The 17,262-nt window shown below is 36.5% G+C and overlaps 1 protein-coding gene across 2 annotated transcripts in view; it reads right to left on the reverse strand.

Moving 5' to 3' along the window:
* The window catches only part of LOC127422268 (beta-secretase 1-like), a 35,850-nt gene extending 23,712 nt beyond the window's left edge, over positions 1–12,138 (reverse strand). For both annotated transcript variants that reach the window (XM_051665668.1, XM_051665669.1), the window contains exon 1: positions 11,606–12,138. In XM_051665668.1, coding sequence (XP_051521628.1) covers positions 11,606–11,878 — 273 coding nt within the window. In that variant the 5' untranslated portion in view covers positions 11,879–12,138. The remainder of the gene's footprint in view (positions 1–11,605) is intronic.
* Between the last annotated feature and the right edge of the window lie 5,124 nt (positions 12,139–17,262).

Consider the following 17,262-nt stretch of genomic DNA (forward strand, 5'->3'; position numbering starts at 1 on the left):
GTTCATAATGCGGGAAATTCCCACACACTTCTATTCACTTTACAGTGCAGCTGCGAATTAGTAAACCAATAGATATAGATGAACAAATCAAATCAATAAACTTGTTTTTGTATCAAACTGTAATTCAAGAAGCTCTGTCTCTCACTTTCTCTTGTGCAGCTGTCAGCGGTGTCAGAAGTGTAAGCACACGCAGTGAGAGTGCTTTGTCACATAGTTACTGAACTTCAGATGTTACAGATGTATAAACCTCTAAACCTGTTAATTCGACATGCAAATGGTGTTATACCACGTCTCCGTAAGCGAGCCACACAATAAAACTATATCGTTCCTGTTTATAATCAACAAAGCTGTTAACATTGCAAGCGTGTGCGCCTTTCATATCTTGACGCTCCCTCGTTATTCTTAATGCAGCACATTTGCAAGAAAGGCCAGCTGCATGATGAAGAGAGACGCGTAAACACCTGTTACATCTCTCATCTCCATCTCTTGTTCCATCCAGGGGCGGAAGGCTTAACGGAAGCTCAGAAAAACAAAACCAAAAAAAAATCCCCCGCAATCTGACATAGTTCCAAATTAGTATATCCATCACGTTCTTCATTTGAATTTTCGCTGAACATTATCTGTTTCATGACAGCCATTGTCCAGATGTTGCCTAGTCAGTAGCGGATGCTCGCGCCATAAACGTGCAGATGGCTTCTCACGTTCTGCATCAGTTCGGTGTCGTGCTCCCGTGCAAAAATTATAAAATGCTACAATGTAGTTAATAATAATATTAACAAAAACAATATCTGGATGTGTTAAATGGCTTTGATGTTAAATAAAACATTATTAATGATACAATAATAATTTGACAGAACATTAACCACTTTTGGTGTATGAATCATATCTCTGACTAATGTTCATTGTTTTATTAAGTTGGCTTGAAGCAGTTGCTATGTTTTTTTTGTTTTTTTTAATAAGCTCCTCATTCCAAATCTGGAGAAATGCTGTCATCTACTACTCTGTGTCGGTGCATTTGTTTTGTGGGTTGTTAATTTAATAGCGCTGTTTTTATTTGTGTTTTATTTTTTTATTAAAAACAAAAAAAGAGTATGTTACAATTATTAGAGTATACAAGAAAATACAACATAAATGTAACAAATAGATGCACCAATAGAGGGGGGCTTAATGTAGATTTACATAAAAATATTCAAACATTTACAAATTTTCAAAGTTTTAACTGCTTTTTGCTTAATAGAAAATCGGATTGAGTCGATATAAAGTTCCAGTTCTTTCTTGAATGAAGTAAAACAGGGTTTTTTATAGGAAAACTTACATTTGTGAACATGGAATTTTGCCATTAAAAGAATAACATTTATTATATAAATCTGACTGTGCTCGTCTCTACAATTCTCCAGAAGACCAAATAATAAATGTTTCCAAAACAGCACAAATTGGCCATCAGTGTTTTTTGTGATAAAATCACAAACATTTTGCCAAAACAGTCTTACAAATGGGCAGTGCCAGAATAAATGAACCACAGTTTCAGGGCGACTGTCAAAAAAAGTGCAATTAAAATCAATATCACCTTTAAATTTTACAAAGTAATGTTTCACTGGGTAAATTCTATGTATAATTTTGAATGATACCTCCTTAACTTTGCTTGTAATTAAATATTGATTAGGTATAAGCCAAACCTTTTTCCACACAATATTGTCTGTCAGACGATTCCAATATGAGTAAATAAAGGCAGAGACACATTATTTCTTTGAAATAACGCTCTTATGGATCTGTTTTGGGAGTTAAGGGAAAAACAAATATTTCCTACATAAGAACTTACTATAGTAGGTGGGGATCATTGTTGAATGTTACTACTTTTCTGATGTCTAAACAGCATACAGATTTCAGGAGATATTGCACCAAAAACTTTTGCATAGTCCCCTGGTGTTACAGGAATTTTATACTGTGCCAAAAACTCATTGTAAGTGAAAAGAAAACCATTGAAATTAAATAACTGATCCACCGATATGATGCCATTATCAAAGCAAAGTTTCAGAAACAACGACTTGCATTCATATAATATATCCTTATTGTTCCATATATAATGCTTATGTGGTGAAAAGTTATGCTTGAAAATCAAGGTCCATGATAAAAAGGCCTGGCGATGAAATTCAGATAGTTTTACTGGTATTTTATCAATATTATAATTACAACTAAGAAAAATAAAATTGTATTACCAAGATTAGAAAGTATATGGGAGGGGATAAAGTTCCAAATGGAGTAAGGATTTCTATCAAAGCCAATTAACTTTAAATGTATTATTTAACATTTCAAAATCCAAAACATTTAGGCCACCATTTTCATATGAATTCATTATAATTATTTTCTTTAAGTAATGTATACTTCAGAACATTCCTTGATGGCCATTAGCTCACATTTAGCCAAATTTAATATACACCAGATGCCCTTGAAAAAATAAAAATACCAAAATCAAATTTCTTAAGCGTGTCAAAGATGAACTGATGCTCTACTGAGTCAAATGCTTTATAAAAATCTAAAAATAGTATAAACCCATTATCACTAATCAATTCTGAATAGTCCAGGACATCCAAAACTAATCTTATATTATTTATTATATGCCGACTTTTCATAAATCCCGATTGTGATTCATCAATTACAGAATCCAAAACCGTTTTCAATCTTCTAGCTAAAATTAGGGCCAGCAATTTATAATCATTGTTTAATAAACAGATAGGGCGCCAATTATCAATATACAGCTTGTCTTTTTTTTGGTTTGAGAAGCAATGTAATTAAACCGTGTGTTAGAGTGGGTGGAAGAAACTGCCTCTCAATGCTTTCAACAAATACCTCTACAAGAAAAGGAGCCAATTCTTTGGAAAATAACTTATAGAATTCTGATGTCAAACCATCAGTACCTGGTGATTTGGAATTTTTCAGATGTTTAATTGCATCCGTCAATTCAGAAATTATAATAGGTTTATCACAAGTGTCCTTTTCAGGTTTATCAATAGGTTTAATTTGCAACAAATTCAAAAAGGCATCAGCTGTCACCTGAGAGTAACAAGAGGTATATAAATTCTTATAAAATTCACTACAGTACTGAACGAAGTATGCCGATTTGCCCTTCTCTCTTGCCTTTTTAATCATTGGCCACAGTTTCTGCCTTGATTCCCTATCCTCCTTCGTTAAATCTTCAGTGAAATGCAAGCCACGATCTCGAAGGAACAGGTTGTTTTTTGCAGCTTTCCACACTGCTTCCCTGTATCTCCTCACAACGAAGCGAATGATGACAGCTCGTGGCCTCGACTCGTTCAGGCGCTTGGACCCCACACGGTGCGTAACATCTATCGCAGCTGGAAACTGATCGCTTTCTTGCGGTAACACTTCTTGACAGATGCAAATCACTTCCTCGTGAACATTCTCCTTCGCTGCTTCTGGGATGCCATGTAGTTTCAGATTCCATCTTCTGCCGTAACGCTCCAGGTCAGTCACACGATTCATGCAAGTCGGGGTAGGTTGTTCACCTATCTCCACACATCTTTCAATACAGCTCAATAATTTTCTTTTAAATCCTTGATTTCTTCATGTGTCTTTGACCATCTCTTCTAGAGCGTCGCTTCTGGTGTTAATGAGATTAGCCAGTTTAACAACAATCTCGTCAGACTTCAAGTTGTCCGTACTTGTTTGGGAGAGCATAGGTTTTTTGGCTAACGGAGGTTTACTGGTGTTATGGGAAGTCGAGGAAATTCTTCTTCGTTGTCCAGGTCGTGAATCAATCTTCGTATCTTCATAATCAAGATCGGTGTTAACCTGCATGCTATTTCTGTGCAGATATGGGCATTTTACATCGACATTATAATGCAAAAAAATATGCCGAAATGCTGTACACTTTTGCTCAACTTGAAAGATCTTTCCATATTCTTGTCTATCCTACTTAACTAAATTTGGTGCTGAGAGCTCGAAAGTTCTGTCCGTTCATACCGCCATCTTGGTCGGCTCCTCCATAACGCTGTTATAGACAAGAAAGTGTTTCTTCTTCTTCTTGTAATGTTTATTGGCGGTTGGCAGTCCAGCTTATGGCATTACCGCCACCTACTGAGCTGGAGTTTGGAGCATCAGAAAGTCTTTCAGTGTAGTCAAACATCAGCTGAAGATGATGAAATTGGTGAAATTTCATCGAAAAGAGGTCACACACACCTTATGCAGGATTAAATCCAAAACTGAATATACTTTAAATGTAGCTTACCCTCTGGAGTTTACTTGTAAACAAACAAGTTATTTATAATTCATTCTTGAGGTCTAACAAACACGTGGAATGCAGTTCCACCCCCATTAATGGCATGAAATGTATATCATAATAAATATCAATATCGAGCGATATGAAAAGAAATATCATGATCATTTTTTTTGGCCATATTACCCAGCCCTAGCGCTACTGATAGCACGTTATGCGAACAACTACCGTTACACGGGTTCTGGTCCCATGGAAACCAAAAAGTGCTGTATTTTCCAGAAATAAAGTCGAATGTGTGTACATGTCGCACTGACAGAGGATGCAGGACCCAGGAGTAGCCTCCCAACTTTCCTTTCAGCCGCTCAATTTGTCAAGACATGCTCTGTAAAGATATCGTTTTACGTAGTCTTTGGCCTTGTTTTAATCGAGAGCATTTGCTTTAAGTAATTGTGTGTATTTTCAAGTTTGATTGGATGCTTATTAATTTAAATGTGAATGGATGCAATTAAAAAGGAATGTTACAAATGTGGATATGCTTGTTTCAATGCTACCATAATCTAATAAATATGTATTCATGTAAGAATTGCATTACGTTATTTTATATTTGTTTTAAAATGTTAATCGATTTTGACCTACTGGAACCGAATTCACAATTTGGAATTTCACAAATAAATTTGTTCTGCTTATGTTTCATAAATAAATTTTGAGAAAATGATGTTAAATTATTCCGGAAATAAAGACATTCTCCATGCATGCAGTGACTCAAGTGATTTACGTTTGAAGATGAATTGTGTATTATTGCTTTAATAAAACAGCAGCAACAGCAATATGATAAATGACACCAATGTACAATAACTAGAAACAATCCCAAAGAAATACTGTAATTATTTTCATTAGTCAGTTCATTAGAACTGTAGGCCAAACAACATGCAGCAGCAGCATTAAAGGAATATTCCAGGTTCAAAACTAGTTAAGCTGAAGCAACATAATTTGTAGCATAATTTTGATTACCACAGAAATTTATTTTGACCCTCATTTATTTACAAAAAAAAAAAAAAAACGCCAGTTGTAGAGGGTGCATACAATGAAAGTAAATGGGGTCTACATGACTTTAATTTGATAAAATAGCTTACAGGGTATACCGGTGTTGTGCAGACTAACTATTTAGATGATGTGTGTTATAGTTGTTTTTGCTTTTTAATTCAAAGAGGCTTTTCTTCTTTTTCCTACCTCTCACCCCATTCCTCTCCAGTTTGTCTGTCTGTCTCTCTCTCTCTCTCTCTCTCTCTCTCTCTCTCTCTCTCTCTCTCTCTCTCTCTCTCTCGTCAGTGTGTAGTAAAGCTTGAGCTGACTCCTCAAGTCATTGATCCGTCCTGTGGACTTTCTGTTCTTTCTGCTTGTTGAATCCTGTTCGTCTATCTGCATCCTGCCTGCATCAGATGTGCATTCACCCCAGTGCTCTACAAGCATTTCCTGCAGCAACCCCAGTTCTGCACAAAATTATTATTATTATTTTTTTTTAATTTTATTTTTTTTGCAGTTTAGCTGCTATACAAGATTTTATCATGGCTGTGAGGTCGGGGGTAATTGTAACACTAGTTAATAAAAACTATTATGACCCCAGGGGCATGGACTCTACAAGACCCCTGAAGGTGTCCTGTGGTATCTGGCACCAAGATATTAGCAGCAGAACTTTCAAGTCCAGTAAATTGCCAGGTGGAGCCACCGTGGATTAGACTTGTTGGTCCAGCACATCCCACAGATGCTCAATCGGACTGAGATCTGGGGAATCTGGAGGCCAGTGCAACACCTTGAACTCTTCATCGTGCTCCTCAAACCATTCCCGAACAATGTGTGTAGTGTGGCAGGGCACATTATCCTGCTGAAAGAGGCCACTGCCATCAGGGAGTACCATTGCCATGAAGGGGCGTTCCTGGTCTGCAACGATGTTTAGGTATTGAAAAATGTACATCCACATGAATGGCCGGACCGTGGGTTTCCCAGCAGAACATTTCCCAGAGCATCACACTCCCTCAACCGGCTTGTCATCTTCCCACAGTGCATCCTGGTGCCATCACTTCCCCAGCTAAACGGTGCACATGTGCACGGCCGTCCACATGATGTAAAAGAAAATGACTCATCGACAAAAGACTCATCGGACCAGGCGACCTTCTTCCAATGCTCCAAGTTCCAGTTTCGACACTCACGCATTGTAGGCAGTTTCGACGGTGGTCAGGGGTCATCATGGGCACTCTGACCGGTCTGTGGCTACGCCGTCCTATACGCAGCAGGGTGCGAAGTACTGTGTGTTGTGACACATTCCTCCTTTTACTATCATTACAATTTTCTGTGACTTGTGCCACAGTAGACCTTCTGTTGGTTCGGACCAGACAGGATAGCCTTCGTTTCCCTCACGCATCGATGAGCCTTGTGCACCCAACACCCTGTCGCCGATTTGTGGTTTGTCCCTCTTCGGACCATTGTCAATAGGTACTCACCACTGCTGACCGGGAGCACCCCACAAGCCTTGCCGTTTCAGAGATTCTCTGAACCAGTCATCTGGCCATAACAATTTGGCCCTTGTCAAAGTCGCTCAGGTCTTTACTCCTGCCCATTTCTCCTGCATTTAACATGTTGACTACGGCAACTGATTGTTCGCTTACCATCTACTATACCCAGACCTTGACATGTGGCATTGTTAGGAGATGATCAACGTTATTTGCTTCACCTGTGAGTGGTCATAATGTTTTGGCTCATCAGTGTATGTTGAAGACTGTACACCAGTGAATAAATATACTGTAGGACAAAGATTGTCCAATTTAGACATCTGCTTTTAACACATTTTTATTCCTAACAGCTAAAATAATTATGACCATATAAGGTGAAAACTTTCATGTAATATTACTAAGTTTTAAAGCAATAAAAAATTATTACTGTTCTCTTATTTGAGATACCATGGTTAATATCAGGATCAGAAATTAAGGGGGACTTGGGGGCAAAAATGTCACAGAAAGTGACAAAAATGCCCCCAAAATTCAAAATATGGGGGCAGCCACCTCCCCCAGTAATGGGTTCCTTATTCTTATACACAAAATCATATCTTATTTCTTATACACAAAATATGGTCGGTAGATTTGTAGTAATATGTGAAAATGAACAAAATTACTACTGCCCCAGTTTCCCGGGCAGTCTCTGCTCAAGTAGTCACATTGGTTCTTTCACTGTGTATTTCTCTATGTTTGTGGGATAGTAGTGGACTATTACTCCAAGTCAGTGCAGCATGACAGAGTTGTGCAATGAATCATGTGATTCTTCAGTCATCCTTGTGTCAGCCTGTGCTCTACTCCACAGACATCCTTAATACACTTCACAAAACAGATCTTTCATTAAATCATACAACCAATGTCTATTCATTAAATCAATGGTCTAAATCACAGAGCTCAAAACAAGACATGGGCTGCACAGTATATATTGTATACTTTCTCAAATTTTTAAATAGTTTATAACTATGCAGTATGCATACTAGTGCTGTAGATTCCACACATTAATTCAGTGCACTTAATTATATAAAAAAATAATGCATCAAAATAATAACTTAATTAATTACGCCCCAGGAAGGTAATAAGGAATGTTCCTGCCATCAGAACAATTTAAGCTTGAAGTACCATCTTAATGATTTTGCTAGTCCCAGTCAGCAGGAGGCAGTAACTCCAGCTGTACAGGCAACAAACCACACTTGCTTGACACAGCGACCTAAAAATGGTATGTTTATGACACAATGCAACAGAGATGTTCCAAAAGTGTTCGTCTGATGCAGGTGTACACTGACGCACCTTTAGTCAAGCCCTTATAATAAATCTTGGACTTATTGACGAATTCAATTGCAAAATGGATTGATGTGAACTGTAGGCCAATGATAGGCTTATGTTCAATAATATGCAAATAAAAAATATATTGGATTCTAAAGCCACTTTTTGTATTGAATTTTTGGTAACACTTTACAATAAGGTTCTATTCGTTAACATTAGTTAATGTATGAGGTATCATGAATAAACAATTAACAATATATTTTTTATAGCATTTATTCATCTTTGTTAAAATTTGTTAATAAAAATACAGTTGTTCATTGTTAGTTCATGTTAGTTCATAGTGCATTAACTAATGTTAACAAACACACCTTTTGATTTTAAAAATGTATTAGTATATGATAAAATTATTATTAACTAAGATTAATAAATGCTGTAAAGGTATTGCTCATTGATAGTTTATGTTTACTAGTGTTGTTAACTAATGATAATAAATGGAACCTTATTATAAAATGTTGCCATCTTTTTTTAATGCTTTACTCGTGTGCCATAATAATGTAATGCATTTTAATTATCTGAATTATTATTTTTTATAATATATATTTTAATTATAATTATTTTAATATAACTATTTATAATTATTTAATCATTAAATATTGAATTATTGCTTTTTGAGGGGCTTTTTCAGCAAAAAATTTTTTTTAATTAATTTGAATAATTAATCAGCATACCATGTAATTCATTCAATTAAAATGTTTAATTGATTGACAGTCCTAAAATAATATATATATATATATATATATATATATATATATATATATATATATATATATACACACTATATTGCCAAAAGTATTCGCTCATCTACCTTTAGATGCATATGAATTTAAGTGACATCCCATTCTTAATCCATAGGGTTTAATATGACGTCGGCCCACCCTTTGCAGCTATAACAGCTTCAACTCTTCTGGGAAGGCTTTCCACAAGGTTTAGGAGTGTGTTTATGGTAATTTTTGACCATTCTTCCAGAAGCGCATTTGTGAGGTCAGACACTGATGTTGGACGAGAAGGCCTGGCTCGCAGTCTTCGCTCTAATTCATCCCAAAGGTGCTCTATCGGGTTGAGGTCAGCACTCTGTGCAGGCCAGTCAAGTTCTTCCACACCAAACTCGCTCATCCATTTCTTTATGGACCTTGCTTTGTGCACTGGTGCGCAGTCATGTTGGCACAGGAAGGGGCCATCCCCAAACTGTTCCCACAAAGTTGGGAGCATGGAATTGTACAAAATCTCTTGGTATGCTGAAGCATTCAGAGTTCCTTTCACTGGAACTAAGGGGCCAAGCCCAGCTCCTGAAAAACAACCCCACACCATAATCCCCCCTCCACCAAACTTCACAGTTGGCACAATGCAGTCAGACAAGTACCGTTCTCCTGGCAACCGCCAAACCCATACTCGTCCATCAGACTGCCAGATGGAGAAGCGTGATTCGTCACTCCAGAGAACGCGTCTCCACTGCTCTAGAGTCCAGTGGCGGCGTGCTTTACACCACTGCATCCGACGCTTTGCATTGCACTTGGTGATGTATGGCTTGGATGCAGCTGCTCGGCCATGGAAACCCATTCCATGAAGCTCTCTACGCACTGTTCTTGAGCTAATCTGAAGGCCACATAAACTTTGGAGGTCTGTAGCGATTGACTCTGCAGAAAGTTGGCGGCCTCTGCGCACTATGCGCCTCAGCATCCGCTGACCCCGCTCTGTCATTTTACGTGGCCTACCACTTTGTGGCTGAGTTGCTGTCATTCCCAATCGCTTCCACTTTGTTATAATACCAGTGACAGTTAACTGTGTAATATTTAGTAGCGAGGAAATTTAATGACTGGACTTGTTGCACAGGTGGCATCCTATTACAGTACCACGCTGGAATTCACTGAGCTCCTGAGAGCGGCCCATTCTTTCACAAATGTTTGTAGAAGCAGTCTGCATGCCTAGGTGCTTCATTTTATACACCTGTGGCCATGGAAGTGATTGGAACACCTGAATTCAATTATTTGGATGGGTGAGCAAATACTTTTGGCAATATAGTGTATATATATATATATATATATATATATATATATATATATATATATATATATATATATATAGATATATATATATAAAAAACGCGTTAATCGCATGCAATTAATTTAACAATTTTAACACGTTAATAAAGCATAAACCAGCAAAAACACCTGTTGGGAAGGTGGAACCTTTGTAATGTGTCCGTTGACGCTATGACGTGACTCATGAACGCAGCTTCACAATTGATTTAAGAAAGCGGATAGTCTCAGCCTACTGGCAGATTAATATTGTGTAGAATGAGAGTTTAAAAGATGTAATGCCCATTGCAGTGAATACTAAACCTATGGGGACTAAAGCCATCTTTACACAGCAAAGGTGACACAGATGCTGCATCTGAAGTGGCAATTAGGTGTATTTTCACAGAGCAGGAATAAATGCATAAATAATGTTATGAGATTAATATTTTAAATGTAAAATTATGAATATAGAAATATGAAATTAATGAAAATATGAATGAATACTCAACCTGTTATTTCAATTAGTCAACCTCCCAATTAGACTTTGGCAGACGTTTAATGTTACTTGAGTTGGTGATATTTTAGTGCATTTCTATCTTTATATTGTGGAAGGCTTTGTTTGGAAAATGTTAATAAAGCATTTTATTGTAACATTTTGTTTTGTTTCATTTCCTAAGATGGAAATAAATGCATTTTCACAGGAAAATAAGTATATATAATGTCAAACTCCAGCATTTTCAAAATCTGCAATTGATTGTGATTAATTAAAAAAAAATAATAATAATTTTTGATTAATCACAATTAAAAATATTAATCGACTGACAGTCCTGATATATATATATATATATATATATATATATATATATATATATTTAATAATTATAGCTGTAATTATATAAATAATTACATTATAATTATTTAAGCATTATACAGTATATTAAATGATTTGTATTTGAGAGCTTTCTCTGGAAATATTGATACAGTTTATTAATTCCAATTAATTGCATTATATTAATTAATCTGCATATCATGTATCATTGTTGTAACATGACCTGTAGCATGTTTAACTATTTTTTTATTCTGTGTTTAATAAATTGATCATATTTGAAACTTTTGCTCTGCATTTTATGGGATACAGTAATCTATTCCGCACAATGTGCTGCTTGTGTAGTCTACTGCACATTTATACTGTAGGTCATCCGAGGGTCTCATGCAAAAAACAATATATATATATATATATATATATATATATATATATATATATATATATATATATAGATAGATAGATAGATATAGATATATATATATACACACACACACACACACACACACAGTACATAGTGTCAGTACTTTTAATACTGTAATATACTGCATAATACAAAAAGAATTAAAAGTATGCTAGTATGCCATTCCAAACACAGCCACATTGATAATAAAGATCATATTTGATCATTTATTTTGGCAGTGTACCAGTGAATCAGTCTCACCTTCTGGGGCGGTGTGCCCACGGCCATTTCGATGTAATACCCTTGTCCTGACTTTCCTCGGAGGTTATCAATCATGTTTACAAAATTCATCCCTCCGGCTCCTCTCCGTGTACGGGTGGCCCTTGAGGAGCCCCGGTGGGTCGCGGGCTGTGAGGGCGGCCCCTGCCGCAGGGGGACACGGAGCAGCAGTGAACCAGGACTCCCACCAGAGGAGGTGACAGGCAGGAGGGCCACAAATGCCCAAGAATACAGAATAAGACGGGGAACTTTCATCTTTCAATGATGTAGAATCCTTTTGTTTACTTTAGTAGACCTCGAGATGATTATACAATGCGCAAATTGCAAATCCCTGAAAGCCACTAGAGGACATTTACTCTCATGTTTATTATCATCCGTCTTCTCCATCCTCCGCATTCACAATCAGCACAAATCCACGTTGAACAGCGTTTTAGTTTGCTGTTTGACAATCTGACGGCGCAAACCTCCATAATCCGCATCTACATGTCCTCCTCCATCTTCTCTGCATCCGCACGCACTGACTGGAACGATGTCCGAATCGAGAAAGAATCAGTCTTTGGAATCGGTTCTTTTGAACGACTCGATCAAAATGATTCGCCAAATGTTTGTGAATTAAGAACAAGTTTCAGGAGTGAATCACAAACAACACGACATTTCACACACTCTATGCATCTTTATCAAAAGCATAGGTATAATCAGCAAAAATTCACGTCATATTTATTTCACTAGAGTGATGACTCGGTAAATCTTTAGAACAAGTTCAATGAAATGAATTGTCCAAACGAACCGATTCGCTAAAACAGGTCACACTTCTCAACGCACTGAGCACGCTACACACTAATGTCAAGCGCTGGATTGATGCATTATGGGGCTTGAAGTTTACTTATTAAATGAATCTTGGCGTCTAATACTTATGGGACCAAATAAGGTTATCCAGGGTGTTAAAATGTGAAAACTTTTAAAAATCTAGTTTAAAACGCGTGTCATGTTCTCAGAAATGTAATCTTTGTGTCCAGTTTGGTTTCATACATTTTTGAAAAACTTTTATAGCATTTTCTAAACAAACAAACAAACAAAAAACTTTAAAATTGTCATATGTTGTAACCATCAAGTAAAAAGTATTAAAATACTTCATTTGCACCTTGAATACATGAGAGTATAAACAACTTAATCATTCATTTCCAAAAAGTTTTCAAATACATTTTTCAAGGTAAAAAAATATTTTTTATAAATATTGTACATTTTTGAGTCAAAAATATGAAGACGTTTTATCAAGGTTACACCACATGACTTGAACAAAATTGTTTTCATAAAAATGTCAAAATAAATACATGTTTTTTAAAACTTCACACTCAGTCTTGAGGTGTCCGCTCTGTTTTATGGTTTTTATGGTCAACATAAACCTACATTTTGGTTACACCCAATGATTTTTTTTTTTTTTATTATTATTGTTTTTTAAGAAATAACAATAAAAGATTATTCTGCACTATTCATGGCAACTTTTTTTTGTTGTTGTTTTTTTTTTCTTTCAGGAATTTCACTTTTTAATGAGAATTTTTTTATTACTGTTTCTGGACACCATGTGGCATATTTTATTTTAAGCCCCAGAAAAAATATCAATATGACTTTAAACTCAGAAATTAAAAAATATGCTCATCATAGAAGAGGTAAACTCAAGTAAATGGTTTGTGTGAATTGCATTTTGTATGTATTTTTAATTTAATAGATCTGGAAAAAAATGAACGGCACCAGGTGTGTAAAAGCATGTGAAATGTCTCTCAAACAGATGAGGTTTTAAAGCTTAGTGTTCTATCGAGATTTAAATCAACAAAACCAACCTTCCTACCCTAAACCTTAAACCTAAACTTAACCGATAGTGTCAGAAAAAGCGAATGTGAGATGATAAACAACCATGTCATTTTGTAGTGCTTCTATGACACTTTTGGCTTATGTGTCGACTCGCGTGCTCTTCAGGACACGTGCCCCAGTGCTTTGTATCGCATATGCAACACTCAATCAGTTGAGCAACCATGCAATTTGATCATGTTGTTAATGTAGTTGATTATGTAATGCAAATGTTAAAATGACTCGTGCTATAGTAAAAGTGTTTATATGTCATAAGATAGCATTGTGTGAGGAACAGAGCGAAAAGTGTTTATTAACTTATAATCTGCCGTTTTACTCGTGATATTAGTAAAAGTGAATAAAAGACATTAACCTAGTTTCCATCCACTTTTCGCGCTATTTTGTTATTGACAAAGTGAAAATGCGTAAAAATTTTTGCGAAATTTGCCATCTTCTGCCTGTTTCCATTCAAATGGCCTTTTATTGATAAAAATGGTGTGTGTGATGACGTCATGTCTAAAAAAACACTTTGTCGCATAAGTTTTATGGTTTATCGCAAAAGAAATCTGCCCTGTAGCCGTTTCTATACAGAAATGTGTGTTTATCGCTAATTCACCTGCCAGATGTCCCTAATCCTCCGAAGTTTTGGTAAAATGGGGAGAGTATTGAGACAATTCATTGAAATTAACCAGCATACTGTCATTTTAATTTCACAGATAAACGCAATCAGAAAATGAGGAATTGCAATCAAAAGGGAGCAGTTGCCCTTCTGATAGGACTGTAATATTGGTCCTGATGTTGTGCCTATCGTAGGTTGCCATCGGTTCCGACCCAAAAGCGAATCGTCACGGCCCTGTTCAAGCTGGCAACCTGCACCAAGTAGTGGGGGAAACTTTCAGTCTTAGTATAAGGAGCATCCATCCATGTGTATATGCTGTGTGTACAGCTATTAAAGAAAAACTGATGTGGTTTTTGAAACAATTTACATTTTCTGAAGAAGCTCAGCAAATGTGATCCGAGGTAAAGAGGGTTAGATTGAAAATATTTAAACGTTTTAAAAGGTTCAAAAGCTCGTTTTCTGAAAGTGAACTCTGCACTGGACAAATAGTTCAGATAATTTATAGTCTTGAAGTGTAGAAAATGTCATTCAGACGACTTTATTCATCTACAGAACAGGGTACGGCTAATTTAAGTTTGTGTAAAGAAAAGGCATATATAGGTCTAAACATATAATATACTAGCATTGTGTGCACAGAAATATGTTTTTTGTATTTTGGTGTAATTCCATGACTGCCGTCTATTATTTTGAATGGTGTGGAAAAGTAACTTTAATAAATAAACGGATGGATTAAATTAATCACAAACAGTGACCATTAATTTGTTCTCCGTTCACTTGTCCATGTGCATGATACGAGATATTTGTGTTGGTACTCCTGGAAGTGACATGTTTGCAGTGATCGGATCTTTATGCCGTTCAGATCAATCCATAATCACGTACAATAAATTGGCTTTCAAGGATGTATACCGTCGTCATGATTAACACAGGTTAACGATTGGGGTAAATTCTGTCATGTGACACTATATTTTTGTGTTAATGCCAATTTCCCCGACAAAAAGTGTTTCCAAACCAGTTTTTCATGACATTTGATGTATCGATATAGAGTTTATGCACTAGAGTTAAACAGAAACATATTATGTCGACACATGTGAAATTTTAGCAATAATTTCATCAGCTTAACTTTGATGCGCTAAAACTTTTTCCGCAAAAAATCCTTGGATGGAAACGTTATTGTTGTTCTAGCGCCTCTAGTGTTCATTCCACCAGGAAATTGACGTGTTATGTACAATGGCCACATAAAAACCATTATGCAAAAATGTAGTTATTGTAATATGATTCTTTGACCAGGTTGTGAATGCCACTGGGGGAAATATGTCAGTCGTCAGAAACAGTAAAAAGGCAACTTAATAAACCAATCAAATTAAACAACATCCTCCCTCACACAATCTCCTCTCTTGATTTCATAACAAGGAAAAAAGTTACTTTTTTAATACTCAAGAACTAATGTGAATACTTTATTACTTTCACTCAAGTTTATTTTTGACTAGATACTTGGACTTTTAATTGAGTAAAAGTTTTACTCAGTATCCATACTTTCACTTAAGTATAATTTCTGAGTACTTTTTACACCCCTGAGCATCACTTCACCCTTAGGACACACGGCCATAATATGCACCAGTTACCCTTTGTTATTGTGTTTTCTGATGAATTTTGTGAAAAGAATCCACGTTATGATCATGAAAAAGGTTTTTTTCTAGATCACTTGCCCACTGTAACAGACACACATTTTTGTACTCCAATAACCAAACTAAACGAAGTTTGGGCTGTTTCTATGAAGGATGCTTAACGTTTTTCTACACACAAAAGGGTTTTATGTATGAAACTTTGAAAATTGCTTGAATTAAAAACATGTACTGTATATCCAAACTATACAAGTGTCAAGTGTCAAGATCTGATTGGGGGATTTCACCTATAGAAATCTGATAACCACACATGTCCTCGCTAATCGCCCTTGATTAAAGTTTGTTATTTATCAAACCTAGAAAATTTAATATTTTACTTGCATGATTAACTAATACTAAGAAATCCATGACAAAATTATTCTAAAGGGGATGGTAAGGGGGGATGTTGGTTTTATTTCTTGCAACAAGGGGGATGGCATCCCCTCGCATCCCCCCTCAACTCAAGCCCTGCCTCTATTGCTGCACATCTTTAAAGAATGCAATTTTTGCAAATTCTTTAACCCCAGAAATTATGTGTTTGTGTGGTCATGCAAATGGTTTACCTCAGCCACTGCAAAAACTCTAAATGTATTTTATATTAACCAAGTTCTAATAGTGTTGTGGTACCATATGATACTACCGTGTAGAGGTCTGCAACCTGACCCGGGCCCGACGGGCTTCAGGTCAGTTTTTCAAGTAGGACTTTGGGTTGGGGTTTGTAATTGATGCAGAAATAAACAGGTCTACTGAACTTGTTTCACACATGTGCTTTCACTCACAGACATGCATGAATGGATGAGTTAGGGGCCATTCACACCAAATGTTGTGCATGTTTTTGTGTGCATCTGTTCTATTTTCCCATTGTTTAAACACATGCTGGACAAATGTCTTTGACTTCTGCACTGTGTCTCGCTATTTCTTCAGTGGATTTGAACTTGTGACTCCAGGGGTGGCTGTCAGTGTCTTTACTGGCTGAGCTACCTAGGCCCCCTTATTTCAGTTTTTTAACCCTAAGAGTTAAAGCAGGTTTACTCCACCATGCATTTAAACACATTTAGACTTATAAACTTTTCATTTCAGGACCTTTTAAGCTCAAGCTCGTCTCAGTGGTAACCCCCAAAACTCCATTACAGAAACTCTTCTAAATCTCAACATAACAGAACATTAAATACTTACAAATTTCCCCCTTTATTCATCTTGCACCAAAACACATAAAATTGCTCTTAATTTTAACATTTACTCTCCCCCAGGGCCTGGGTAGCTCAGCGAGTATTGATGCTGATTACCACCCATGGAGTCACAAGTTTGAATTCAGGGTGTGCTGAGTGACTCCAGCCAAATTGGCCCGGTTGCTAGGGAGGGTAGAGTTACATGGGGTAACATCCTCGTGATCACGATTAGTGGTTCTCACTCTCAATGGGGTGTGTGTTAAGTTGTGCGTGGACTGTGCAGGGTAGTATGAGCCTCCACATGCTGTGAGTCTCCGCAGTGTCATGCACAACGAGCCACGTGAT

Source organism: Myxocyprinus asiaticus, chromosome 31, assembly GCF_019703515.2.
Source record: "Myxocyprinus asiaticus isolate MX2 ecotype Aquarium Trade chromosome 31, UBuf_Myxa_2, whole genome shotgun sequence".
Taxonomy (NCBI): Eukaryota; Metazoa; Chordata; class Actinopteri; order Cypriniformes; family Catostomidae; genus Myxocyprinus; species Myxocyprinus asiaticus.